This window comes from Vanellus vanellus (assembly GCF_965231255.1).
Source record: "Vanellus vanellus genome assembly, chromosome: 6".
Classification (NCBI taxonomy): Eukaryota; Metazoa; Chordata; class Aves; order Charadriiformes; family Charadriidae; genus Vanellus; species Vanellus vanellus.
The window spans coordinates 43,667,537-43,694,691 of NC_138911.1; the positions used below are offsets into that span (position 1 = coordinate 43,667,537).

Genomic DNA, 27,155 nt, shown 5'->3' on the forward strand with positions numbered 1-27,155 from the left:
TACAGACTCCTTTTTCATTGCATTCCCAATGAAGAGCAATGTAGTGGAAAAAGTAATCTTGATTGTAGTATGTACTAATGACAAATGTCAATGTGGCACTGTATACAGTTAGTATAAACAGTGCAAACAAAAATCTTCTGTAATAAAACTACATGCTAGTACATGGAATGACAATTCAAACTCTGGATGGTCAATGGTTATGAACAATTAATTAAGTTCAGTCATTTATCAGTGTTATATTTTTGATATAACTATACTGTTCATATTTTACTGTGGCTGTTACACCTGACTTCATGTTCTTCGCCTTTAAAGCCTTCAAGTTATTCCAGTTCATGTTTTCTGTATAAGAATTTTTCCCTCAGTGTCATCTCTCATGAGACCACAGTGCAGATTATTCTAATATTGAGGCTCTGTTAAATGTCACGGATTTCAAATAAAAGGTACTTCTAAAATTAGTGTTTTCTAGATCTCTCTTTTCCAGAAGTCTAGATTCTGCAGAGAAGCAAACAGCTTTTTTGAGACCCATGACAGTCACGCTCTTGTGGTGCTATGCTTACAAAGACTGCCCTCAGGTGGCATTAACATCTCGATGCAGGATGCACTACAGAATCCTCTGTTAATCATGCCAGCATAACAATGGGAAAGAAGAAAACCTACATTACTGCTGAAAGTTAATTTATTGTTCATTTAAGGTTATTTAAGATGTGAACTAGTACAATGGATATTAGAGCGACAGCCTTCTTTATCGATCAGTCCACAGAGGTCTCATAGTTAGCAGGAGAGGGACTATCATGAGACCTTCATGAACATCCACGATTCCAAGAAAAAATAAAAGCCATGGAAGATGTTGCCAAGATGTAACTGCATCCGTTTTGATGAATGAATACAGAAAGGCCTACAGCATGTTTTGAAAAAGATTCAAACAAAACCTTATGAGTAGACGCAGAGAACTGTCGTAATGAAATCATTCCAGTAAAAGGAGATTTCCGTTTAAGACTATTTTTCAAAAGTTATCTAAACTAACCTCCAAATGTGAATTTGAGGGGCTTTTTTGTTTTGGAGGAGGAAAAGGAGGAGGAGGAGGAGGAAGAAGAAAACACACTAAATGAACCAGCAATACAATTAGTTCAACCTAGCTGGTCGATAGCCAGGTGCTTCTGACAAACAAACTACACTCAGAGTGGCATAGCACATTCGGATAAAACAGGCATACGCCAATCATTCCGTAGGTTGAATTTTAAGGCTCTGCATAGTAGGTGAAAATTCAAAACTCTCAAGGCTCAATCCTTTATTAGGTCATTTACTGTCTCTTCCTCTTCCCTAACCCGATGGTCTTCAGCAGCAAAGAGGTTCAACTAAATATCTTGAAAAGGGAAATTAGTAATTTAAAGTATGTAAAAGTAACTTATGCTGGGAGAAAAATCAGCTGGCTGTAGGCGCATGCATAACCAAACAGGGAAAGCAGTGATCATCCCAAAGCCTTTCGATTGCTTATCAGAGCTCGCTTCAGTTGCATTAAGCCAAACTGGTGCTGCCTTTCTCCTTTTGCGCTCTGCACACTGTTAGTGCTCACCTGCAGCTTTCCTTCCAAAATAGCCCATTACATGACTGTACAGATCCCTCAGTGGAGCCTCTGCTGGCATTCTGTTCTGCCTCTGTGGGGAAACATTTGCCTTCGGCTTCGAAAGAGCATGTACAACAGTTTTATAAACACCACCCAGGGAGCCCTGCTGTTGCGCTGACTCCTGACCTGATGCTCTAAAGGCACTACGATTATGGAACTGATTCACTGCAATACCTTCTTTTTGCAACATGGCTGCTTGAGTTTCTGTAGGTTCCTTAATTTGCTTGCTGCCAGCTGAAGCAGCATTGATCGCATCTAGTGGTCTATATATTCCAGGTCTCACCAGCTCCGTGGCAGCTGATGAGCTGGTGCTTGCACTGGTACTGCTGCTGCTGCTGCTACCGCTACCGCTACTACTGAAGCCACTGAGTTTACGAAGTCTTGCTTTCCAAGCGGCCTCTTTGCTCTCAAGAGGATTGTAAAATTGAACCGATTCTGTAGATGGCCTAAAAGTAACATGAACGCTATTTCTTTTTCTAGTCGTTATTTTCATGATTTTGGCCCTATGAGTTACAGTTTCAGATATACTCCTTTTAGTTGGTGACAGTTTGCTTGTGCCTGTGCTGTGAGGCATTTGAGGGTTAACTTGTGCTTTAGGAAGAATTTTCTTTGCATGCATAACACGTGAGTTGGTTACTTTTTCATTAAACTGGGCACTTTTATGCTTTTCCGCTACTGCTGCTTCCACAGCTAAATCTACATCAGCTTCAGTGGCTGCTTGCCTGTACAGGTATCTCTTCCCTTCTTTGCTGCTAGGACTACTTGACCCACGATCAAACACGCTTTCATTGTGTTTATCAATATTTAACTGTCTGGCTTTATCGAGCGCTTGATTTCTTGTAAAAACGTCTACTTGAGTAGGTGCAATATTACTTATAAAGCCACTTTGGTTTTGTTCTAGGTGCAGCTCTGTGTTATCAGCTCTTTCTGTAACAGTGATGCTATTCGGGCATTGACCGGTCAGATCTCTATTTTCTAATCCATCCAGTGGTAATCTATCATTCCTATTTACTGATGTATCAACTTCGTGAGCAGAAGCCTCACATTTATCTATCTCAAAGTTACCGCAAAGTTCTTCTTTTTCTTTAAGGTATTCTCTCAGAGAGGAAAGGAGATCATCTTCACCTTCAAGGTCAACATATTGGCTTTGTTCAAAGGCTGTGTTTGCAAATTCTACCGGCCCTATTAAATGACAAAGATGGTCATAAATACTATCCCCAACTTCCAAGGAGGACTCTCTGCTATTTGTATCAGTGATATGGCTTTCAGTGGATCTATGCATTGAAGAGGTCTCAGTGGAACTCTGTAAGCTTGGAGCGTGATGGGATGAACTGTCAATGACAGGAACTGCACCTTTGGCTCGTTCAACTGCGAACGGTTCCAGGATGTCAGAGGTGCTGCTGCTTCGTGGCAGTGGCTGTTCCTCGTTTAATGCACCAAAAACTTCACTTGGAGCATCCTCACTCTGTGAAAAATGCCTGACTCGAGGTGGGCGTGGAAGAATTTGAGCATCGTCAATGTCTGTAGGAAAAAAGTATAGGTAACGTGCACTAAAATTTACATACAGAGACAGTATTTGTTCACCACTACATCCCAATTACATGACTTTAAAAGCTAGGAAAGTCCAGAGCCCTGTTTTCTTAAGTGTAACAAAAATATTTTTTCCAGTACTAGAGTGTTAAAAACACACGCACATAATATCCAGTACAGAATGTAATATAAATGAGTTAGACCATCAGAACACAGTTTTAAATGTTAACATGCATGAGAACAAACAGTGAGACCATGGAACGTTTGGAAATACAGTTAAAGCTAGGGCTGTGCCAATAAGTTCAATAATTCAACCAAGATTATTCCAGCTATCTTGTTCAGGAAATGGTTACCTGGAATACAAATTAGCTTAACAGTAGTACCCTTCATGAAATTTACATCTTCAGAAAAATGCACAACTCCAAACACAATACGTAAGTTTTCTGGAAAGTTAGAAATGTCTATTAAAGCGGCAAACTATTACTTTTTTCATAACTTGCATGAATATATATAAACTACTAAAAGATCAGAAAGAATATTGTTATACAATTATGAATATTATGGCATATGTAATACAGTGTATACCTGAAGCTTTAAATGACAGGGAAGAGCTAGCCCTATATGGAAAAGATGACTATAAATAACAGATAATTTAAAGATACATCCCTTTTCCCTAGAAGGATGTTTTGTCTCTCATCTTTTTTGCTACCTACCACTGAAAAAGTTGTAGATATGCTTTAAAGTCAGAAATAACAATAAAAAGCTTAAAAGAGCACCAACAGGACTTACTTGCCACAATAAACAGACTTACCTTGTTGTTTTATCTAGAGGATTTATCTTTAGGACTGCGATGGTGAATTTATGTAAAATCAGCACAAAATTTAAGCCCTTTTCCCTCCCTAAGCCTGATGTGTTACTGCCAAAATAAATATTTCAAATTATTACTTTATGGATCACTATACCTATTTCAGTAATATTTAATAATGATGATCTGAAGTCACCTTTAAAACCTGTTTTAAAGTTCTCAAACATTTCTGAGAATGTTAGAGCTGGAGCCGAATTTACTCATCGTTTCCTTCAGAGCAAAGCATATAAACTGGAGGAATGAGGTACATCCGTACTTAACTAAATGTTTGCAAGAAGATGAAAAATTATATTTTCATGCTTAATTTTTCAGAAAAGCTAAAATTTGAAAATTAAGGTTTGGCCCGATACAAAGTTCACTGAACTGTAAAGAAGCTGTTAGACAGGAAACAGAGAGGTCTATATTGGGAAAAGAGAGTAGACGTCCAAGCTATTTCAGAAAATAAACATGAACTGAAAATCATCAAATATGGCATAATTTATTATCCCTTTCCTCTTTCTTCACCTTTGATAAACAACAAATTTATCATAATTGTTCTTGTTCAACTCTTTACTAACTATATGAATTAACACCTCCTGAAATGAATGGTGTCTCTCTCTAGTTGGAACTGTTATTTCAAACTCTCTATTGACTTAGGCAGAGATTAACACAGGTTATGCTCGTGTAGTCTCAAAGCTACTTCTTACAGCTGCAAAGAAAGGACCACAGGATTCAGTCAAAAATATGTATGATAACGTTATATAGAGATTAATATATGTAACTCAGATACACCGATCTCATCTTAAGCCTCCAATATGCACTTTTCATACTTTTTATAAACTCGAGCTTATCTAAAGCAGCAGCCTGACGATTGCATACTGTGCATGCATGCAGTGACTATGGTTTTCTAGGATGTTAAAAATTACTGGACGGACAACTCCAAATGCACGCCAAGCAGCTCCACACATTGAAATAAATTCAGCTAGATTTATTTCAATGTTGATCCAGTATTAATTTAAGGTGCTTACATATGCATGACTAGCACATACACGCACACAAATATTTTCAAACAAACGTGCAGTGGTTGTGCCAATAGAGATTTCTTTTTTGTAGAACAGAGGAAGAAATTATGGAAATGAAAAATACACTGTTACTGCAGTATCACCACTGAAAATACAGACAATGCTTAAAAACCCAAACGAAGAGCTCCTTCACAACCAGGGCTCACCCTTGCACACAGGTATACAGTCAAACTGGGACACCATCAATTCCTAAGGAGTTTTCACTAACTACATTGCAACTGTGCACTAGAAGGCTGCGTATCTCACACACTGCACAATACTCAGGAGAAATGCTGGCCTGGTCCCTAATACATCATAGTGAGGAAGAGATTGAAATCGGTAGTTCTAGCCAATCTCACCCAATCACAACTTTCCTTAAATCAACCTTACCTCTCCTTTTTCTGCTAGAAGGCAGAAAGGAAAGGTAGTTTTCAGCATCAAGTGGGAGATAGATAGATATGCTAAAATACAAACTCATGGAGACACACTCTGGCAAGACAGCATGAGTGCAAGTAGATTCCCATACAACGTTGGGAAAGGATTATATTTCATCATGGAAAGCTAGTTCAGAAAGCAGAGAAAAAATAACACATTTTGCTTCTCAACTTTCATTTCTATTCTTTTATAAGAACACACTCATTCTGTGAGTTTCTGGGATTAAAGAATAACTACATACTGACATTACAATTATTATTTCTTTATATATCATCTTAATGATTACTTACTGATTAGGGAGCAAGGTTGTAAAGGCATAATATACTTTTCCCTTTCAACTAATACCTCCGTTGATTCTTTTAGTTCCAGAGGACAAGGAAAAATCCCCCACCTGAAATTAATTAGTCTGCCATTGTGGCCCATTGCCTCCAGCAATCTTCCCTACATCTCACCGACACTTTTTTCACAAGCAGTCTTGTACCTGAAAATCCTCAATAGGAGCAGGAATGAATCATTATTTTGCTAGTTATCCTGTAAATGCGTAAGACTGGATTTCCTATGATTCTAACAGGTTAAAAGAATAGTTCTTTTGAGAAATACTGCAGATTTGCAACAATTGCACTACACCAAATCACTTTACTACCTGAACATCAAGTATAAATACCCACTTCCACTTTCTGGATCCTATTTGAAAAGTTGCAAATATTCTGCACGTGGAAATACAGCATAACTTAGAAACTACCTGAAGGAATTACAGTCTTTAGGAAAACCATCCTCTATGATGCTAGATGACTAGATGTCAATATTGAGCTTTTGCAATTAATTTTGTTAACCTTCTGATTGATCTTCAAGCCGAAACATCCTGTCTCAATAAATGACAAATTATAGTAGGGTATTCTGCCTTTCTCTTAAAAATCAATATACTGTACTGTACATGAAGTAAAGGTTTTGGCATAAATGCTTTCTTTTGGACTACCTGTCCAGATTCACCAATGTTCAGTGCGTCAATCTTTCAATGAGGAGTTTTACAGCTAAAAAGGAGCTGAATATTACTTCAGAAAACTTAAGATTAGAGCATCCTATTCTTTTGGAATCATTTGAAAAATCCTATCCTTCGAGTTGCATGGGATCTGAAAGTCAGTTTGGATAACAGGGATCTTGATACACTTGTGAAATAAGAGGAAGGGCTGTCACAGCTAGCTAAACATCATTCATTACCTAAAGCACACTTATGATAGAAACAATTTGATTACTTCCCAAATTACATGCCATATCGTCTGGACAGAGAAGGCTTTCAGAAAAGAATATATTTACTGTAAGAAGGAAAGGCAAGGAAAATATAAAGCTCCATGGGTTTTTTTTGTTTGTTTTTTTGTTTTGTTTTGTTTTGTTTTGTTTTTTAAAAAAAAAAAAGAAAGAGAGCACACAATTAAAAATGCAAAAAATTAAAAGTGCAAAGTGCACTCTGATCTAGTGGATAGTTTTTCCTTTACTCTGCTACTTCCCCATCAACACTCTAATGACCTGTGTTTCTTCACTAGAGCTTCTGAGTTTTCTGGCAATGTTCAAGATTCTCAGGCACATCATGAAGCTGTTTCAACAGCCATCTGCTGGAGGAGACACCAAAACCAGGAAGTGCCTGGGACTTTTTCTATGTTAGAAGTGCGAAAGTCTGCAAAATTATTTCACTTTCAAGAATTACATTGGTTGTGCAGTTTTTGCATTGGATGAGTATCAACAGAAGGACAGCAAGAGAGTCATCAGGTTTGGGACACATTAGAAAGATCAGATGCAAGCCAGGACTTTTCAGAAACATGGATGATAAAACTGACTGCAAAAGTACTTTTGCCTTCTTTAAGACAGGATAATTAAGCATCAGTGACCGTATGACAAAATAGTAGTTCACTGTGAAAGCTCATTCTCTTCTTATCTCTTAAGCTCTTCATTAAGAATTGACTATTTCCAACAACGTTATGGCCAGGTAAAATCTATTTCCTAATAGGTTGTTCATGTATCATTCCTATAAAAAAAACCCTATCTTCTAAGTTCTAATAATCTATATCTCAGAAGAGATATCCTTTACACATACATTTATTAATTTATTACACATAATTTGTATGTTATTATTCTTTGTCTGTGGTATCAAGATTTGCATTCAAATACTTCATAATTCTTCATTGTGAAAGTCTGGTATCCCTAAAGTGGGTTCCTTGAACTTTCCTGATTCTCCATTTAAGTTTTCAGACTGAACACTAAGGCACCAAGTTTCTCTTTCACAACAAGATGACTTAATTTTGGACACACATCAAAATTCAATTCTGAAAAAACAGTTCTTGATATTCTTGGGTAACAAAGGCAGGCAGGAGAAAAAGAAAAGAAACAAAAAAAAAGAATGTATCTTCCATAAAAAAAATATTTCCATTAAGTCCTGTCCTGGTTTGAGGTAAAACAGGACCAATTTTGTTCAGTAACGTCCCCATTAGCCGATTCAGCCTAAACCATGACAAGTCCTTATATCTGTGCACGGTTTTGACTAAATATATAGTCCTCCCACTGTGTTTGCTTTCTTTTTTTTTCTTCACTCATTGAGACAGAGGCATAATATGATTGTCAGCCTTACCTGCTACTAGTTTATACTTATGTAATAGCTGGAGCACAGGAAAAAAATAACATCTGTAAACTTTCATGCATGCATTTTTTTAAATGTATGATAATTCTAACTGCTGAACCTATTTATTCAAAGAAAATTATCCAAAGAAAGCTACTGTCAAACCTCCAGCCAACCACCCTGCTGGACCAAACATAATGCGGAGGAAAAGTCTACAACTCTGTAAAAAACGGATCATTTGGAAAACAACACCAAAACACCGCACTTCATAATTCCAAGCCATATAGATTTTTTTATGCTTTTATACATTAATGAAAACCAGGCATACTGTAAAGTGTATTATATGACACCATACACTTCAGACATTCTTTTTTAATGGGAGCTAAAGTATATCATTATCGTGGCTGTCCACACAGCCATGATAGACGTAATGTAGAAAGGCGTAAATGGCAAGTCAAAGTAAAATTATGTTCTTCCTTTCCCTCCCTCACTAATCACAAATAAAAACTTTAGATTAGTTGTACTCTCTGGTAGACAGATGCTATATTACTGCTTACAAATAAATTGAAAAAGCAAGAGATTTCTCTAATTTTCGTTTTTATGCTAGTAAACATTGGCACAGCACTAACTTCCAACAGTTCCAGAATGAATTGCAAAATAGCATGGTATTTTACATAACTCAAAATATTCATTCTTAATCTCTTCCCCTCTACCCCCATCCCCCAAGCATTTTTACTTTGAAAAAATTAATGACTTAGCAGAATTTGAAAGCAGAAGGTTTAAAAAAGTGATAAAGGGGGTGCAGAAATTAGCAGAGGTGGCACTACCTGAAAGCTCATCAGAAAGGGGAGTGAGAACAATATCAGGCAAGAAGGGTTTGGAAGTATGGATCAGAACAGGAGCACTTTTAGCACTGCGTATATAGGCCGATGGCAGAGCACATTCACCAATGGATCGGCTTCTCATGGCTTTAAAAAGGAAAAGAAAGAAGTGGGGAAGGAAAAAAGAAGAGTGACTATAATGAAAGGCTTGTGTCACAGAAAAAAAGCAGCAACAGAGAAAACAAAGATAAAAAGGAAGAAAATTCAAAAATTAAAACATTTCAGCACGGCAGATATTGGCAGAGCTGTAAGAAAGAAAAAAATCAGTGGACAGATAAGACATTTTGAGTTTTAACTTTTATGTAAAGCAGCAACAATGCCTTTATTATGACAATTACAGAGATTTTGCATTCAAAATCAAGAAACTAATTAACACTTTTTTTCCCATTGCATCAGGGGTTGAAAAATCAAAGTTAAAAGTCACTCCACAAGCACTCAGAACTTGAAATTTTTTATCAGAAAAAGCAACTTACACTACATTTGCATTTTTCTAGTTTCCTTTGGTTTACTCCTGAAAAAGTATCTCTGAATTTTACACATACCCATACGCTTGAAATCAAGATTCTCTAAAAGAGATTCAAAAGCATAAGGAGAAAATGACCAACTCTGTGAGGAGAAATTTGCAATACAACTTGTTATAGTTCCACATTAAACATGAAGTGACTGAAGTGAAATGGTTTGACGACACAAAGCATTGAACTGTTTCTTATCCATAGGGTCTGGCTTTTAATTGACACTGGATATATGTTGCTAAACTGATCCCTGATCCTAATCCACTTTTTGATAACTCATCTCCTGCCAACAGTCCTACAGAATGGAAAACTTACATAAAAATTGTGGCATCAGAATCAAGGTTATATCTGCAGCTTTTCCAATAGATTTAAAATGAACCTTTATGACATTTGTTCTCCTTTGTCAGTGAGACATAGCAAGAACTGATACTACATTCAATCCCAAATTACCCTTGAAGTTTTTCAAAAAGTAACATTCACTGTTTCATGCAGCTTCCTTTTCAAACTGTTGCAAATTTGATAACTTGTTTTAAAATTGTTGCTGATAAACTTTTTTTAAGGAAACTTCGTGCATCTTATATAAATATTGTCAGTACAATCTTTAATCGGTCTTTGAACTTTTCTATATATATATTTTCAAAACAACATGGAATATAGACTTAGAATCTTAGTGCTCCTGATCTGTATGGGAATCAGAACTACATGAAGGGAGTGCAGTGAAGGTTGAGCACATCACACTTCTAAATCAGGTTAAAGAATTGTTCCTAACAGCAACATGCAGATAACTTGGGTAGGTCAATGTACATAGAGCAGAAAACACATTTGACAAATGCAGCACAACTTAAGTGGAGTCTTAACATCAGTTTGAAAAAACAATTCAGAAAGACAGACATTTTAAAACTGAAGCCATTCTCTATTACCTCAGTAACCAATTTAAAAAAAAAAGGCAAGTATGCGTAAGGCTTTAACATCTCTTTGTTTAAAAGATACAATTCTGTATCTAGCCTTACAGACGATTTTTCAACCCATATGCATATCATGTTTAAAGGCCCTTTTCCAAAAATTACTTTACATAAGTTCAGGCTAAAAATGTACACACTGCATATCAGAAAAGCTGTGATCTTTATTTGAGTAACACACACACACAAATTTGGTGCAGCAATAAATGTGCGCTGGCATGAGGATGGCTCAAAAAAAATAGATGTACACAAAACGTGTACAACACAAAACAGATGAAAAAGAAACCCCAGCTTTTTCTTACCATAAAATATTCAACATGCACATCCCCCCTACTCAGATATAAAGAGTATATTACTCACAATCAAAGGAAATATACTACATATCAGATATCATGCAACATATCTGAGGTCTGACTCAATTCCAGACTTAGCTTACGGAGGTAATGTTAAACTGAACAAAAAGATCTCACCAGCAAAATGTTCTACAGAAAATTTTACTCATTGTGACTAGAAACCAGAAACAGGTTTTGTGACCCTGTATTAACTGGCAGAGATTAAGAAACATCCCAACAGCTCTCTTAGCAGACCTGAGAGACAATCACAAGCAACTGTTTGCAGACAGTTAAGACATACGCTTTTGTTACATATTCTTCATTAACTTTTCAAAAAACTGAAGCGTTTGGGATTCTGAGCCTGGCAACTCTTTTTGGGCTTTTCGTCTTTTAAAATCATCCTACTAACGCTGTGATGCTTGTCCACAGATGGTATTCTACAATATGAAATTTTAACTGGTTACAGTAATACAAACTTGGCTTATTAATATCAAATATGTAAGATAAGTGGAGGAAAGGAACAAAACCATGGCAGCTAAAGTACAGTGAAACTAAAATCAGATTAGTTTGCTGCTAACCAGGTCAATATATAGCTTGATTAGGATAAATTTCAGTCATTTTAGGGCTAACATCATATAAATAGCCATCTTTCAAATAGCAGCAAAACAAAACCATTAATAAATTGACCAAACAACATAACCTTCTGACAAAGTATCTGAAATATTAACAATTTGGGAAGGAGAAATTTTAACATGAGCTTTACCTTGTTAAGACAATTAAGATTTAAAACAAAAACACCACAATGGTTAATCACAGACCATCTACAGAGAAGCAGAAATTACATTTATAGTATCTGTGATCCATAAGGAAAACTTTAGTCAAACTAGGTGCTGTCAGCATGAGATACAGAAAAAGCTGTGCAGCATTTGAATGCATGAAAAAGACAGGAAGTTTTGGAGTAGTGACTTCAATTTCTCACGTGTTTGTACTGCTTATAGAACAATTAACTCTCCCATACCAACAAAAGCCTTACAAGAAAACAAATTTTTAGAATGGAGAAATTTGAAGAGTATTCAAATAAAAACTTTAGCTAAATAACCCGAGACTGCAAATATATTTAGAAAGAGAAAGAAAATGCTAACTTCTGAAAAGCTAACACAATTATATATTCAACTGCCAATATGCATCCCCAGTTTCTAAAACTGTGTCAGAATGTACCTGCTTCCAAGAAGTACCAGTGAAGCAGCAACACACAATGACCGAAGCCACTACTACTACAGAGAGTGAAAAAGCAAGAGATACTCCTTAAAAGGTGGTCTTTTAAATAAAAAAGTAAAATCAGCTTAATTTTCCTTCACATAAGGGATAGCACTGAGATCATCAAGATGAGACAACAGAGTAAAGAAATTTTTAGTCCAGTTCACGTTAAGATATTCTAAGCAAATCGTATGAACATAAATGAATCCTCTTTTGAGCAACCCACCTAAAGCACTGTTTAGCACCACTCATTTCTAACACAGGAAAAAGTAATGAAGTTGAGAAATGGATGACTTCAGAAACGGAGAATTGCACGCATATGTGCCATTCTTTCATTAATGTAAGATTCAGGGTACAGTAAAAGACAAAACATTTTATAAACTATACAGATATGTACGTATTTCTCACATTTCTTTGTACAGTTGGAAAATACTCAACCTATTTTGTGCACAGCCAATGAAAGCACACACTTAAAAAGCCTTCTATTACCCACCTATCCTTACCACTACTCAAACCATTCCAGCTTTTTTCTTTTTCATACATATACATCAGTATTATTTTTTCATTCCACCTTAAGCATGTGATCAAACTCATTAAGAATTAATACATCAACTGCATTACTTGCATTTGTAGTAACTGTAATTCTAGTAACTACAAGCTATTCACTACCCTAAAGCACATAAGGCTGCATAATTTACACATTTAACTAATTATTAAAGATAGTATACTTTTGTGGAAAGAAGTTATCCACATCACTACAAAAGGCAGTTATTAATTTCTTATGCTTTCTCAAATGTCACTTATATCAGCTTTTACAGATACGTACCAACTGTTTTCTGCCGTACTATGCTTCTTGCCTTTTCTGTTCCTGGAGACCCAGTGGTTGTAGCACTGCGTTGTCTCATTGGTGCTTGTCCAGGCTGATCACGGCTCCAGCCTCTAGAAAAGGACTTATCAACGGAAGATTTTGGGAATTCATGTCCAACTCCTGCAAAAATAGAATTATAAATCTATTCACTTCAATTCTGGTATCACCAGATATTTGTAGTTGTGCTCTTTCAAAGAGTTTTAAAGTTGGATAGAATAATATTATCAAAGCAAGCATGACTTTAAAAGCCAAACAGCTCATTACTGGGTTTTAAATATATAAACCCACTCAGCCAGCATTAACACTGAGGGATACTCAAACTTTTTCAGAAACGTTGGGGCTATTGAACTATTGTGATTTTCTTTTCTGACCGATCAAGTACAAAACCACAAGAAAACTGGGTTTACAAAGGTTATAGCCTGATAAAAATGTGTAACTATAGAAATTTCTCCCTTGCTGTTTCTATTAGACAAAACACACAAAATCATACATTATAGACCATTAATATTGTGCAGTTTTTTCCAAAAAAAATCATGACATTTGAGGAACACAAAATAAAGATGATCAAATATTCTAACAACAAATGCAAAAGAAAAAATAATGGGATGATGGGCTCAGGGAACAAGGCTCTTTGGAAATTCACAAAAAAAATACTATAGTAAGATTAAGAAAAGATGGAACAAATTCAGATTTGACATTTATATTGAAGCTCATATGAGGAGCTATCAAAACAACTGTATGTAAAAAAAAAAGTGACCTAAAGAATATTTGCAATGCATTTTCTTATCCACTTTGAACTCATATAATCCAAAAATATATTTGATAAACAACTACAATCATTAAAAGGGCATCTTCTTGGGAAGTGAGCCCTAGTACAACATGTTCATTATTATTATCTTTTTAAGAGATGGAAATGAACATCCACATAGATTAGGTCTCACTAACAAACCCTAGGATATTGTAGGAAGTACCTTCCCTCAGGTTTGACTGGAGAACCACATCAATCAGAACACAGAGAGGTTAAAAAGTAGACTATAAATCACACTCTTTTTCCATCTTTATTACTCATCCTAATTATAATCCTGCCTCTCACTATTAGATCTCAAAGCACTTTAAAAAGGTGAACAGTGTCGTTACCCATGTTTTACAGAAGTGGAAACAAAGGCAGAAGTGATTGCTCATGGTCACATGCAAAAAGTCTCCGATCTGGGAAAAGAATCCAGGTTTTGCAACTCTCAATCCAGCACTCTATCCCGGAGGACAGACTTCCTGTCCCTTACCAGTTTCAGAACTGTATCGTTATAAGCAAGTATCCACCTCCTCTCCCCATGTTATGTACTACAGAGTATTTCCTGCATTGTTTAGGAATCAGTTTAAAAGCTGGTACCATGCGTATGGATTATGAAAAGTATCCTTTCTCTTAAGTAGTCCAACAAGGCCTCCAACAAAACCTGTCTTCACCATGGCTTAGTGATGAATTAGAACCCAAACAAAACTGTGTTCATCTTGCATTTAATCTTTTAACAACGTTCATTGGATTTCAGGATCAATATTCCAATATTCCAATTGTGCTTGCAATCGCCACTTGCTAACTAGCTAGTTTTTACTAGATGTGTAATCCTACTTTCAAGAAGTTATGATTGGGACTCAACTTTGTAATTCCTTTGATGAAAGAAAGGAGAAAGGCATAACCTACTACAGTATAACATTTTAGGTTAAATTCAACACACCTTTAAGAACTACATTCTATATTTGCCTATTTGCAGGACTGAATCTTTACAGAGAGATTTTGTGGTGGTTCTAAAAAGCTGCCTTATCTTAAAGAAACTGATTTATTTCAGGTGATAGAGATGCCTAATTAGGCGCACTAAAAAGGCTAGACCAAAATTCTGCTGTGCCCAACATCTCATTACCCCAGCTCAAATTCACACAAGGTGTATACAGTGCTGTCTTACCTTTGCCTTTGTGCTTTTTCTGCTTCTGCTCACTTAATTTATCCAACGGCAGGTCACTGAGGTCCAGGCTATACAAATTTCTGGCTAATACTTTAGTTAGTGTCTCCATTGTCAGCGACCACTCAGTGGCCAGCTCTTCCCAGTATGTCAGAGATGACATTACAGACAGCAAGTCATCCCAAAGTTCTCGAGAGATGTACACGTTTAGATTCGCTTTGATCCAAGCTACTATAAGAGTCTAAAAGAATAAAGTGAGAAAAGTTGGGTTCTGAACATAAGATGACACCGTTCAAATGTTACTTTGCTTACAAAAAAGTTTCTAATTGCCACAGAAATTTCTGTATAGTCTTGACATTCTTTTCCTCACCAGTACACACAGACTTTTCATGAATTATTGAGTGTTATGTTAACATGGGCTTCTGACTTAGATACAGGAACAACTGGTTTGACTTGTGAAAGATCTTTCAGTATCTTAGAAGTTTTGCCAGAGAGTCTTGTAATACTGTTCTCAATTAGTTCTCATCACATTCGTATTTTGTGTATCCTTTTTTTTTTTTCCTACTACAGAATCCAGAAACTTTACAGATCGTCTTTACAGAGAAGCCACCACAACAGCACTCCGCAACTATAAACCAAAAACCATTGTCACAGTGTCATTAAATATAGGACAGAAAAGTAACAAATGTAGCCAGTTCTTTAACCCACACCATTCACACTATCTGGGTAACAAGATCAATGATTTAAGATGACAAACCAGCCAACAGTGGTTGTTGCATCTAATCTCTTGGTCAAAATTAAGCTGGATTAATTAAAGTGAAGTTTTGTTTACTTGCCTGGAAAAGAGGTCCTGCAAGTCTTCCAGCTAAAGTGGAGTTTTTTCTTCCTTGATACTGCAAGAAAGTCTGGGGTGGTATTTTCAGCACAGATTCAGTAACCCTGAGCAGCACAAGTAGCATCTGTTCCCTGCAAAACAATATTAAACTTGGAGTTACTGTTTTGTTATGCTTCTGTATATATCAGGATACTTTTAAAGATAATAACTGAGCTTGACTTGCTCAAACACATTCCAAAACAGGACATAGTGACTACAAACAATCTAACTTGGTTCTTGCAAAAGAAATGACACCGATCTTTTCACACTTAAGAGTGAGGAAACCCTGTCGCCTTCTAACATCTTTTGCCAGGTCGTTCAAGTGCTACCACTTTCAATGGCCTGAAATTACAGGCAAGGTTTTAATTATATTTCCAAACTAAACTTTTACTTTTTTTTTTTTTCTTCTTGGTATCAATGACAGGTTTCGGCAATGTTACATTATTAACATAGTTCAATTATTTTGTGTGGCACAATCTTTGCCATCACAGTCTAGAATCACTTCTTTACAATGATGTGGAACTGGGGAAGAAAACACTGATCTAGTGGAATCTGTTTTCAATTATTACTCCCAAATTTCCCAGTGGCTGGCTTTGAACTGGCTCCTTATTTCCTCACAAGAGGAGACAAGCTTCATATGACATGTAACGCCAGCTCTTCTTACCTAGAGTTCAGGAAATACTAGTGACAGATTGAATGCAAGTTACAATGGAGTAAATCAGCCATTTGAAATCCCCTTGCTACTGTTTCCTTGCAATGGAGAACAGCGGCAATATACTACCTCATTAAAGACAGCTATTTAAAGGAGAGAGGGAAATAACAGGAATGAATTTGAAAGTGGGTCCCTTGTACCTGCTAAGCACCTTAAGCACTGGAAAGGCACAAACCAATTAAACAGTACATAGACTCCTGTACAAAATTACAGATCATGAGCAACCCTCATCTGATTATAATAGTTACCCATGCTTATCTGAGGATTTTTTGTTTATTTTTAAATAAGGCTGTGAAGCTTCATATATATTTTCATATTTAGCACTTTAACACATGAGCAAAACAGCCTTGATGAAAGTCATCAGTAGCTCCTTAATAGTAGTCTGCATATCCTAGCTTACCTCTTTTTTCACTGAGGACTAAGCTGCCTCAAACTATGTGCTTACTACTGGCTTTAGCAGAGCAGATAACCTCTTTCCCTGTGGTAACTTGTCCATGATGGTAAAGTGCGCGTATTTAGAGAAACTGGTTCACACAGTCAATACCACTCTACTGTGTTTACTACCAAGTAAATTTTCACATTTGTCTTGTGAATAATCTAAGATAAAAGCATTAGTGTTTTACCATGTCTTCTTGTCCATAGTCACTTGGACTACCATGTGCCGGTAGATATTAAGAATGCGTTTACACATATCGGTGTGTTCATCCAGCAGAGCTTTAATTTCATTTGCAGGTTCAAGGAAGAATATATTTGAAGAATTTATTATAAAAACCTGTAAGTAGGAAAGAGTGGATGTTATGAGCTTGAAGAACTTTGACGTTTTCAGCAATTCAGTTGGTAATAACTGGGAAGAGAAAAATCTATGATTAAAAGAAAAGGTTGCACATGCACTCAGAAGTATATATTTAAACATAAGTTAGCTTGATGTGATGATAAAGAAACAATAAGACTGCTTTTTTTCCCCCATCTTTTTCTACAAAACATACTTGTATAATTTTGCTCTCATAGACAGATGGTACAACAAACTACTCAATACAATTATGTTAATAAGATGGACATAAATGTCCCAGTAAAGGAGTCCACTGCACAAAAGTTCCACCTATAAGGCAGCAACTGACTAATATAATATATGCTAAACTACCTGTGTCATGTTCTGGGGAGAAACTAAAGCATTCATCCCACTGTAAACACTAAGGCTTATCAAAAGCAGGAAACAGGATACCTTCTCCAAAGTGGTTGACTTTGATGGACAGTGAATTAGGGATTTCAGAATGAAAACGATGAAAACAAAGTAAGAAAGGACACTGTAGGAGTTACAGGAGCTACTACTGAACTGTTGTTATATTTTTATGTAAGTTTAAAAAGTATTTGAATCCATGGTAAGCCCTAGATTTCCACTGAATTTTTGTCTTTCTTAATGCACATGTACAGGAAATCATTGGTTCTACAGTTGTAATTTGTCTCTACTGAAAGCTTTGGATTTTAATAATTAAAAACTATTAGTGTGCAGCTTTACATTCACTAGCCTCAATATCCTGGTTTGAGAATGTTCAACTAATAAACATACCCTACTCTAAGTCCCTAGAAATAAGTCTATGCAAGAATTAAATGGGAAGAAAACAAGACAGAAGTCTTGGATTCTTGATTCACAGAAAAAGTCAAGTGTGGTTCCAGGTCGAGAAACCTCTCAAATTCAGACATCATACTGGGTTAGAATGGTGCCTTGACTCTGTTTCAGACTAAAAAAAAATAATAAAATATACATATATATTTGCTGGTCAAATGAACCTTTCTCTAAAAAACTCCAACATGACGAATCTCCTAGGTATTCTCAGATGTGTAAACCTTAGCAATACATCGCAAACAGATAAAGACACTTCACTGTTTCTTTTCTCAGAAGCACTTCATAGTCTAAATAGTCACTGTATGCACAGATTATGAAGCTAAAATTATTGTAACATCTTTGAATTTAAAAGAGATTTCAGTTACAAAGTTTATTTCTATATATAGCAGTGTACAGCACAATAGGAAACCGTATTTAGGAAATCATTCAAGCTGTCGTAAAAATAAGGAGTTCTAATTAGCACGGTCACCCATGGTAAAAGTGCACCTCATGGAATGGCAAATGCACATGTCTATTTTATTTTGTTTAGAATCAATTTTCTTCCGGATAAGAGAATATTACGGAGGCTACAGTCATATACACATCTACATGCGTGTATGTGCATGCACACATTATACATAAAATGCACACATTTTATATGACCTTAAAAGCATTTCAAAGACCCTCAAATTATACACAATTAATTTTCTATATCCTCAACTTCATTAAAGAATTTTGCTAAACATTTGAAATTAACACAACTTCTACCCTGCCAAATATCCTGGAAGCAGTTAGATAACTTGTGTTAAGGAACTTCTGCAACTCTCCCATTCCTTATGGATGTCACTGAAGTAGAGAGCTGTGGTGTTTCATCAAATTTTTCAAAGACTTATATGCTCATCCAATCTGCAGTTCAGACAAAGATGACAAAATATCCCTGTACAACCTATTATTCAGATTAGGAAAACTGCAAGTTCACATGTTTTGTGTGTGGTGACTAATAGCCTAAAAGAAAAAAAGCTTCTAAGCATTCTCATTAAACACTTAATTAGAATAATTTGAATATGTGGCACTTAAATGAGAATTATTTTTTCTGTGATAACGATGCAGAGCAGAATGCATGTCCTGATGCAAAATTAAAAGATTTTTTTTACTGTGTTATCCAACACCTGTGTATACATTGTCCTACTTAAGGTCAATATAGACATAGTGAACCACTGTAATTACTCTAACACTATTTATCATCGTACTTTTTAAATCTAAAAAAATATAAAAAATTCAGAGATGCTTTGAAGGAGCATGGGTTTCCCTTGCAGGAGTATTGCATTATATTCCACTCTTTATGTACTGATAACAAGAGCTTTATTATTAGGATAAAAATCAGATATCAAGTCTATTTCATACCTGCAATACTGACTGCACTCCAGCTCGTACATTTTGCTCTTCAGTATCAATTTCAGACATTTTATGCAAAGTGTCTTCGTAACAGCCATTTCTTGTCCAGTTTGAATTTCTAACATGACTGGAGTTCATCCCTTTTTCCTGAAAAATATTTTTTTCTTAAAATCCTATAGATTTGTAGACAGATATTTCGGTTTTATATTAATGGAAAAAGGATACAATAGATATTAAGTGATAAATGATGGTAGACAGGTGTTTAAGATGCATCTTAAAGACACAACTGTATTTTAAGAAGTTTGTAACATTTATTTTAAAGTATTTGGATGAAACTACTACTATTTTCCTCATCCTTTAATTTGTATATAGTTTTTACACAGCTGAAGGTTGGCATACTGTATAATCCACATCTTGAGAATAGTTCATAAAACCACATGAAAATTTAAATTGAACTAACCATATTAAAAATCTACAGATAATGAATGGATGAAATCAGTAGCCCATTCATACACTTTAATTACCACTGATTCTCCCCAGAAATGCTCTGACATCAAATCAAACCACATATAATCTGTCTAGGAGGCCTCTTCTCTTCCTACTAGCGTGTCCAAAAGATGCACAAATATTAACCAACAATATTTTACCTCTTCTCTTTCTTTTGCTTTCTCTGATGAATTGTGGTCAACGACACTTTCCTCACAATCTACAGTTGTGCACTGCATCATTTCTTCAGGTTCTTTCATAAATAAAGGCTTGTCTTCTTGCTGAATCCATTCTTGATACACCTTTACCACTTTCCTCATGGCAGCTGCTTCGCATATTGGCAACAGAAATGCCTGTGAGTAGGAAAAGAAACAAAGAAACAGTTACAATACTTGAAATCAAGTTGGACTCTATAATGTACAGGTTCTAAGGGGTAAGGGGAAAAAAACCCACAGCAACTGTAGGTTTTTAACAAATAAATTACTCCTAAACCTAAACGTTTGCTCACTTTCTTCATCTGTAAACTAAAAACATGAAAAAAATCATTTTAACAAGAAAACTTGTCAAGAAAGCACTTTGAAAACTTCACTGCCAAGGAGAGAGATCTGAGAACCCATACAGGCACATCTACTCAACAGCTAGCCTGCTGAAATTAAGGCCCAAACACTCATCAAAAGTATGCAAAATGAATAAGCAGAAATTTCTATTAAAATATCTTCCATTCAGAGGATTTGGAAGAGGAGTTAAATCAGTTCTAAATGACTAACAAAAATTCAAATGACATACATTACTGGTAGCCATGTATCTTATTTTTAGCTAAATGAGACTTTACAAAAGAGTATCCTTAAAACAAATGACTCCCTGAAAAGACTTCAGAATCACAGTTTCAAAAATTCGTGCATTTGAGTCAGTGTGACAGCGAGTCAGTGCCCTCTTCAGGAGGTTTTCTGTATCTGCTGTACAGGTAACAACTAGTCAAAGATCAGAAACTTTTAACATTAGTCAAGTTTTAACTAAACACATTTACCAAAGACCACAATGCCCTAATTGTATTTAAAAAAGAACAGATAAACCATACTAACACATCACACCATGGAGTCTATGGTGTGAATGTTGAAAACTCATTGCCCATGTCTTTAAGGAGCGCCCACTTCACACAGGCGGTGTGTTGTCTCTCTGGAAATGGACATTTCATGGCAGTATCACACTAAAAAGAATTTGCCATGTATTGCAGAATTCAACTGACAAGCTCATCAGTCACACACTATCACTCATCAAGTTCAACAGTCTTCTGCAAGCCCAAATACATTTTTTTGTGCCTTGGAGTTTAAAATGCAGAAAACTTTTTCTACAGACAATCTTCCCACCATTCAGTACAACTGAAACCTCCTCCTGACTGGAATAACTTAGCCCCAATGTTTTAGAAAAATTACAAACATCTGGCATACTAGAAATGAACTTACACTGAAAACTTCTGGCTAAACAATGACTTAAATGAGATCTCATAACCACACATGAAATCTAAATAGTCTACATAACATGGAGTGCCTTGTGAAAAGAATGAAGAAAATTGCCTTTGCTGTTGCTTTCACTGGAGGGGGCAGTTTCTAAATAGACCATCAATAACTTAAGACTCTACATTCAACTTCTCCGATTCTGTAAGCCCTTGAGCGGCACTTATTTCCTTCAGTAATGTGTCCAACTTCAGCACGTTGGACGTGGATAAATTTCTGACATTTATTTGCCTCATTCAAAAATGTCCTTTCATCCAGATATAATGGAGTTTTAAATGTTTAGTTTTCTGCTATTTAAAGCAATTAGTGCCATGCATTTCAATTGAAATATAGTATAGTAGAATATAGTATATTTTTCTTTACTATTATCCAGAAAAATTGTTTCATCTTTTGATCTATAGCATGAGCCATAAAGAAAGCCTATCTTGTTCTATTCTCCCACACGGAATTCAAAGCTACATATTTTCACATTATAAAGAAAGACTCCATATTTCAATTTGTTTAATAGTTTCCAGTTGAGAAACACTGTTTTGAGTACGCTCAGCTAACATTTCTGGTTTCAGTAAAGTCAGAAGCAGAAGCTGTGACCTTCTGTGGCCACCCGTCCCACTCTTCTGATGAACGCTATCAAGGTAAGGACATTCGATTGCTCCTAAAACAGGTCTTTAACAGCTGCAGACTCACGAAGGAAGCTTATTTTACTACACTTGGTTGTGAGCTCTAATAGTTCCAGGGTTGATGTATGAAATGATAAAACATTCCTGTCTATGGGGAACTGTAAAGTCCAAGTTAAATGTTGTCGAACTGCTTATTAATGAAATAAAATTAGAAACATCAGGAACTGGGGATATTCTGCACAGAAAATATTACAGAATTTTTACTTTTCAATTCTTAAACCTTAAAGGCAAGATGACAGAAAAAACCCCATACATTTATATAACATTCTGCTTAGCAAATGCTCTTGAAAGAAAACCATGACATAATGATCATTTATAATACAATAATCAGGATTCTTGCATTGTAAGGGGGGGTCTTTACCTGTCGAAAAATCTCAGTTAGAAAATTAACATTGCTTCTTTTAGAAGAAAAGACTTTCCGGACAATTTCAATATCGGTTAAATGCTCTTCATCAATACTGCAGAGGCTGGAAGAACTTGGTTCCCTCTCTGTTAGAGTACTTGTATTAGAATGAGATTGTTCTGGCTCTGCATTTCTATCCTGCTTATCAGTACTGTCATTTTTGCTGTCCTCCCTTGAAGCCATGCTAGCAGCTGCTCTCTGAAACAAAAATTAAAGAGTATTTCACAGCTCATGTTTAGTACAACAATTGAACAGTACAATTTCAGTTATACAACAGTATAATTTAAAACAGTACAAAGAATTCAGGAAAAAAAAAACAAAGATAGGATTCACTGCATTTCAAGGCTTCTTATGTCTATTTGATTAAAAACAAAGCAGCAGAATTTGAAAAAGAAAAAAAAAGCAGCATAGAGAGTCCTTCTAAAGGGAATTTAAAAGCAAAAAATTTGTTTAGATACTCCTTTTTCAATTCTTCATTAGTTATAATTTTGGAGGAGGGAACATTGCTGACATAAGAATTAAGACAAAAATATGAAACAAAACACTTTTTTGTACATTTGGGTTTACCTGAATATTCTTTGGCACGTTTTCACCTTCCATCCCAGGAATATGAGGTCCTGTATTAGGTTTTGGCTCAAGCCAGAAAGACACCAACCATCGAATGACAATAACACGAGCCTTAATAAAAGGCTCCTTTGTGCAATATATTGCCTCATTGGTTTCAGCATCTTTCTTAACCGTTACATAGTGTGGCTTTGGTCTCATTTGTGGTATATCTGTAAGGAAACACATGATCTTAAAAACATGTGCAAAGAGAAAGCTCTATATAAGAAAGGAATCCTAAAACCATAAACAATACACATGAACTTTCAGAGGTGGCGTTTTTTCACATTCACTGTTACACAACTCATCCCAAGATGTGTCAAAATGGACGTGATACAGAAAATTTCAAGAGTAGACTATAAGATATCAAAAGGCTGTAATTCTCTCCTGGAGGGAGACGATATTGTTGGTCCGACAGACAGCAACTTGTTTCTGCTATGCAAAACCTTTAGTTTATTATCTGAAAGTGATTTCTATAGCCCTACTGCCTTGCTTGTATTTTTTTTTCTTAACAAGTAAACACATTTCATTTCTTTCAGCTTTTTTTAAGCTACATGCTATACTCAATATTTAAAGATAAACTTTACCAAACTCACTACTACACACTTCCATTGAAACCCACAAATGAGTTCTAAGTAGCAAAATAACTATTAACTAGACTACAATATGGCCTACAAGAAAACTACTTTCATGTAGAATTAAGACGTCAAATTTCTTAAGAAGTGTTTATAGTTGTTTGAGTTACTAAGCAACAATTTATTTAACTCATACCATTTTACAGCCTTTTAAGAGTCCTATATGTCACTTATCCCCTACTATCAAACCTACTAGGAAAAGCAGATGCAAGGGATCACCACGTTTCCTAATGCATCCCTAGAAAGATATCTATGTTGGTCTGCAGCAATCCAAAATAAAGCAATACAATTAGAGGTAAGGGTCGTCAGTTCTTTACCGATACAGATCCCAACATCTAATCATGGCTACAATGGGAGAGTTTGAATTCCAAACTGCATTCTAACCACAGCTGCAATAAACACAGCCTCTTCTGGTCCTGCAATAGGTGAAAGATGAATAGAACAGAGAGAAATCCTGCTCCACGTGAGTTTCACAGCTTTCACATCTGCACTAGCTAATTTTGCTGGACTTTGCTGCCAGAGCAAGGGCACGTGCATCCTCCTATGACTTAGCTGAAAGATGATTGTGTGGCAATAGCTTCTGTACTAGCTTGCAGGGAATGTAATCAATGATGCCCAGCAGCACGCCAGCTGGCAGGAACTGTGGTTATTTGGGGACTATAACCTACAATTTCTTTTTCTCTATTCCATGTTCTACACAATGGTTCAGCCATTTAGCTCTTCTGGTTCTCTACTGTGCTTAGTGACAAAGACGCTGACAGTGTCATTAGGATTCCTGAATCTGCTTCAGAAAAATAAGTGACAGTCCTTAATAACTCAATGTGGATGGAATTGACATGTGGGGTAAAAACACACAAACAGACAGTTTTTAAATTGTGCATAATGCACATTTCCGCAGGGACAGATATCAACATCCCTGTTCAATTCCGGCCGTGTGTAAGTCAACACTGCAAAATGTAATTTCTGGGTTTCACAACCCAAGACAGGGTGTAGAATAGTTCTGCAATGCAAATCACCAATCTGAAGCAGCTATGAAACTCTCAGGTGCAAATGACATTTCTCTGGGAGTGGTGTGTCAACTCTATTCCTAGTTCTGGAAGGGCAAGTATGAGATCTGCTCCGATACAAAAAGAAGATGAAAATTTGTCTGAGGACTGATTGCGACATGCGCTGTCAGAACACACCCTGCTGCTGGTGTTTCAGTATCAGGATTTTTATTGGTGACAGCACACACACACAAAAAAAGCAACCCAAGAAGAAAAGCAACAAAAAAAAAAAACCCAACCACAAAAAGAAGGAGCCGTGGAAAATGATGGTCTTATCCCGACATAGAGAGGGACAGGTTGGACAGACATAGTGTTTCAGCATTCCCTCAACTCTTCTATAGCTTATGGTACACAAGTAAGAGATACGTTCCATGGTTTTACAAGCCAGAAAGAAGTTCAAAGATACTAATGGTGGGAGTCAAAGAAAATGCAAAGTAGTCATGCTGAAGAATATAAAGTTGTTCCCTGACTGTATCTTCCTAATGCAAGGTGAAGAGTTGTTCTAAAGGATCCCAGCGTAACTTCTGCCAGGTTATGGTATCATAATCCAGGCAGAACAAAACTGGATAGCAGCAAAGAAATAATCAGCTACAATCTAGTCAATTAACTTATGACAGCCATATATACTTTTAGGCATTTGAAGTGAATACAGCCTACCTGCCAGACTGTCGTAAACGTTTCCTCGCTAACATTACAAATACACAAAACATCCAGCATCAGCATTGATGATATCCAAGCTGGTATATCTCAGTGTCATTTCAACAGCCACATATAAAAGTAGTCATAAACTCATCATGATGCTGCTAAACAGAAGAATGTTTCCAGAACAGATTTTTAAGATACATCCACTATTTTTAACGGAAGCATGATTTTTTTTAGAGGAAAAAACTACATGACTCTAGCATACCCATCCACCTAAGTATGTAACAAATGCACAGAATACTTTTTTAAAAGCTTACAAAGAGTTTATTTATTAGAAATAAAAAAAAAAATAGTACATTGTTTTCATTCTGTAGAATGCAGCAGATTAGTAAGAAAGTTAAAAATTAATACATCTTAAACAGAAGCACATATAACAGCACAACCAGGAAAAGGAACCAAATGCCTGGTAGCGCAATATTTAAAGATGCAAAAATCAGTTCTCTGTGTTATCTATTAGTATTCAGCAGGGTGTGAAGGCTGCAATACTGGCCGTGCAGTAACAGCACTCGGACAGTATTTTCAAAGGGACAAGACATCCAGTAGACGTGCAGTAAACATGTCTTTGCAGCATGCTGTCTCCTTCTGTAGTTTCATGATATCTCAGAACATCCTCTCTTTCTGTTCTCTTGCAATTGTATTAATTGCTGCAGCTGCTTCTCAGACGTGTCCTCTGTCAGTCAATTCTTGTATTTTCACATTTCTGTCCATCTTGGAAGTAGGTGTCAAGGGTCCAGATGAGGACACTGACGTAAAACCAAAGCAAAACAGAAGCTTATTAGAGTGACTCAGATAGCACAGGAGGAAATATTCCCTTGCCCCGACCTTCCATTTTTCCTTTCTGTTTCGTTTTGGGCTTTCACCCCCCAAACACACCCTTCCCCCTCTGGGAATTTGGTGTGAGCGGTGCCAAAAAAGGCAGGAAGCTGTAGACGGTGGAAGACATATGCAGGGTAGAGAATGAAAAAGCTAGCAAAACCACAGTTATAATGGAGGACACTTGTAGTTTTGACCACGCTCACTTTTTAAGGCAATAAAGGCTTCAGAAGAAATGACACAGCTGTAGGACAGCCCACTTTATTGTCTTCCTGCAAATGAAGCAGCCAAATCTAAATGGCTTGGAAATAGCACAGAAAGGCAAGTTACTATGATGGAAGAAACAATGCTCCTGGAATCTTACTGCCATATCTGTCGTTCTTACTAAAAAGTTTCCAAAGGCTGTATTACAGAATCTAAACAGATGTTAAAAGACAAAACAATCTCATGGGCTCTTCTAACCCTGTCTTTCTCTTCTAAGCCTGTAACACTCAAGCCAGAACTTGGAGGAGGCACAATACTTGCTTCTTGTAACCGGAATGCTCATTGCTCATTACTGTAACCGATACACTTATCTGAAAATCTGCCTTAACAGAAAGAAAAAAAAAAATCTTAATCCAATATAATATCTCCAGTAATGCCCTGTATGAACACTTGCTTGCTAAAACTACTGTTTTGACTTGTACCTCATGATTTCTCCTAAATTAAACATTACACCAGTAGCATAAGAACTTCTGATCTTAGTAGCAGGCTCAGTGTCAGTTTGCCCTGTTTTTGCCCTAAAAGGTGTTAATTTGGTTCAGAACAGGCACAGGATTGTTTTCAAATA

The 27,155-nt window shown here is 36.2% G+C and overlaps 1 protein-coding gene across 3 annotated transcripts in view; it reads right to left on the minus strand.

The window, feature by feature from the left end:
• The window catches only part of RALGAPA1 (Ral GTPase activating protein catalytic subunit alpha 1), a 135,097-nt gene that overhangs the window by 85,516 nt on the left and 22,426 nt on the right, over positions 1-27,155 (minus strand). For 2 of the 3 annotated variants that reach the window (XM_082484898.1, XM_082484897.1), the window contains exons 9-18: positions 23,095-23,303; positions 22,486-22,725; positions 20,095-20,286; positions 19,457-19,594; positions 17,073-17,221; positions 15,700-15,829; positions 14,867-15,104; positions 12,870-13,031; positions 8,930-9,070; positions 1,574-3,145 (exon numbers count right to left, since the gene is read on the minus strand). In XM_082484898.1, coding sequence (XP_082341024.1) covers positions 1,574-3,145; positions 8,930-9,070; positions 12,870-13,031; positions 14,867-15,104; positions 15,700-15,829; positions 17,073-17,221; positions 19,457-19,594; positions 20,095-20,286; positions 22,486-22,725; positions 23,095-23,303 — 3,171 coding nt within the window. The remainder of the gene's footprint in view (positions 1-1,573; positions 3,146-8,929; positions 9,071-12,869; positions 13,032-14,866; positions 15,105-15,699; positions 15,830-17,072; positions 17,222-19,456; positions 19,595-20,094; positions 20,287-22,485; positions 22,726-23,094; positions 23,304-27,155) is intronic. The other variant, XM_082484899.1, reaches the window with a different exon arrangement.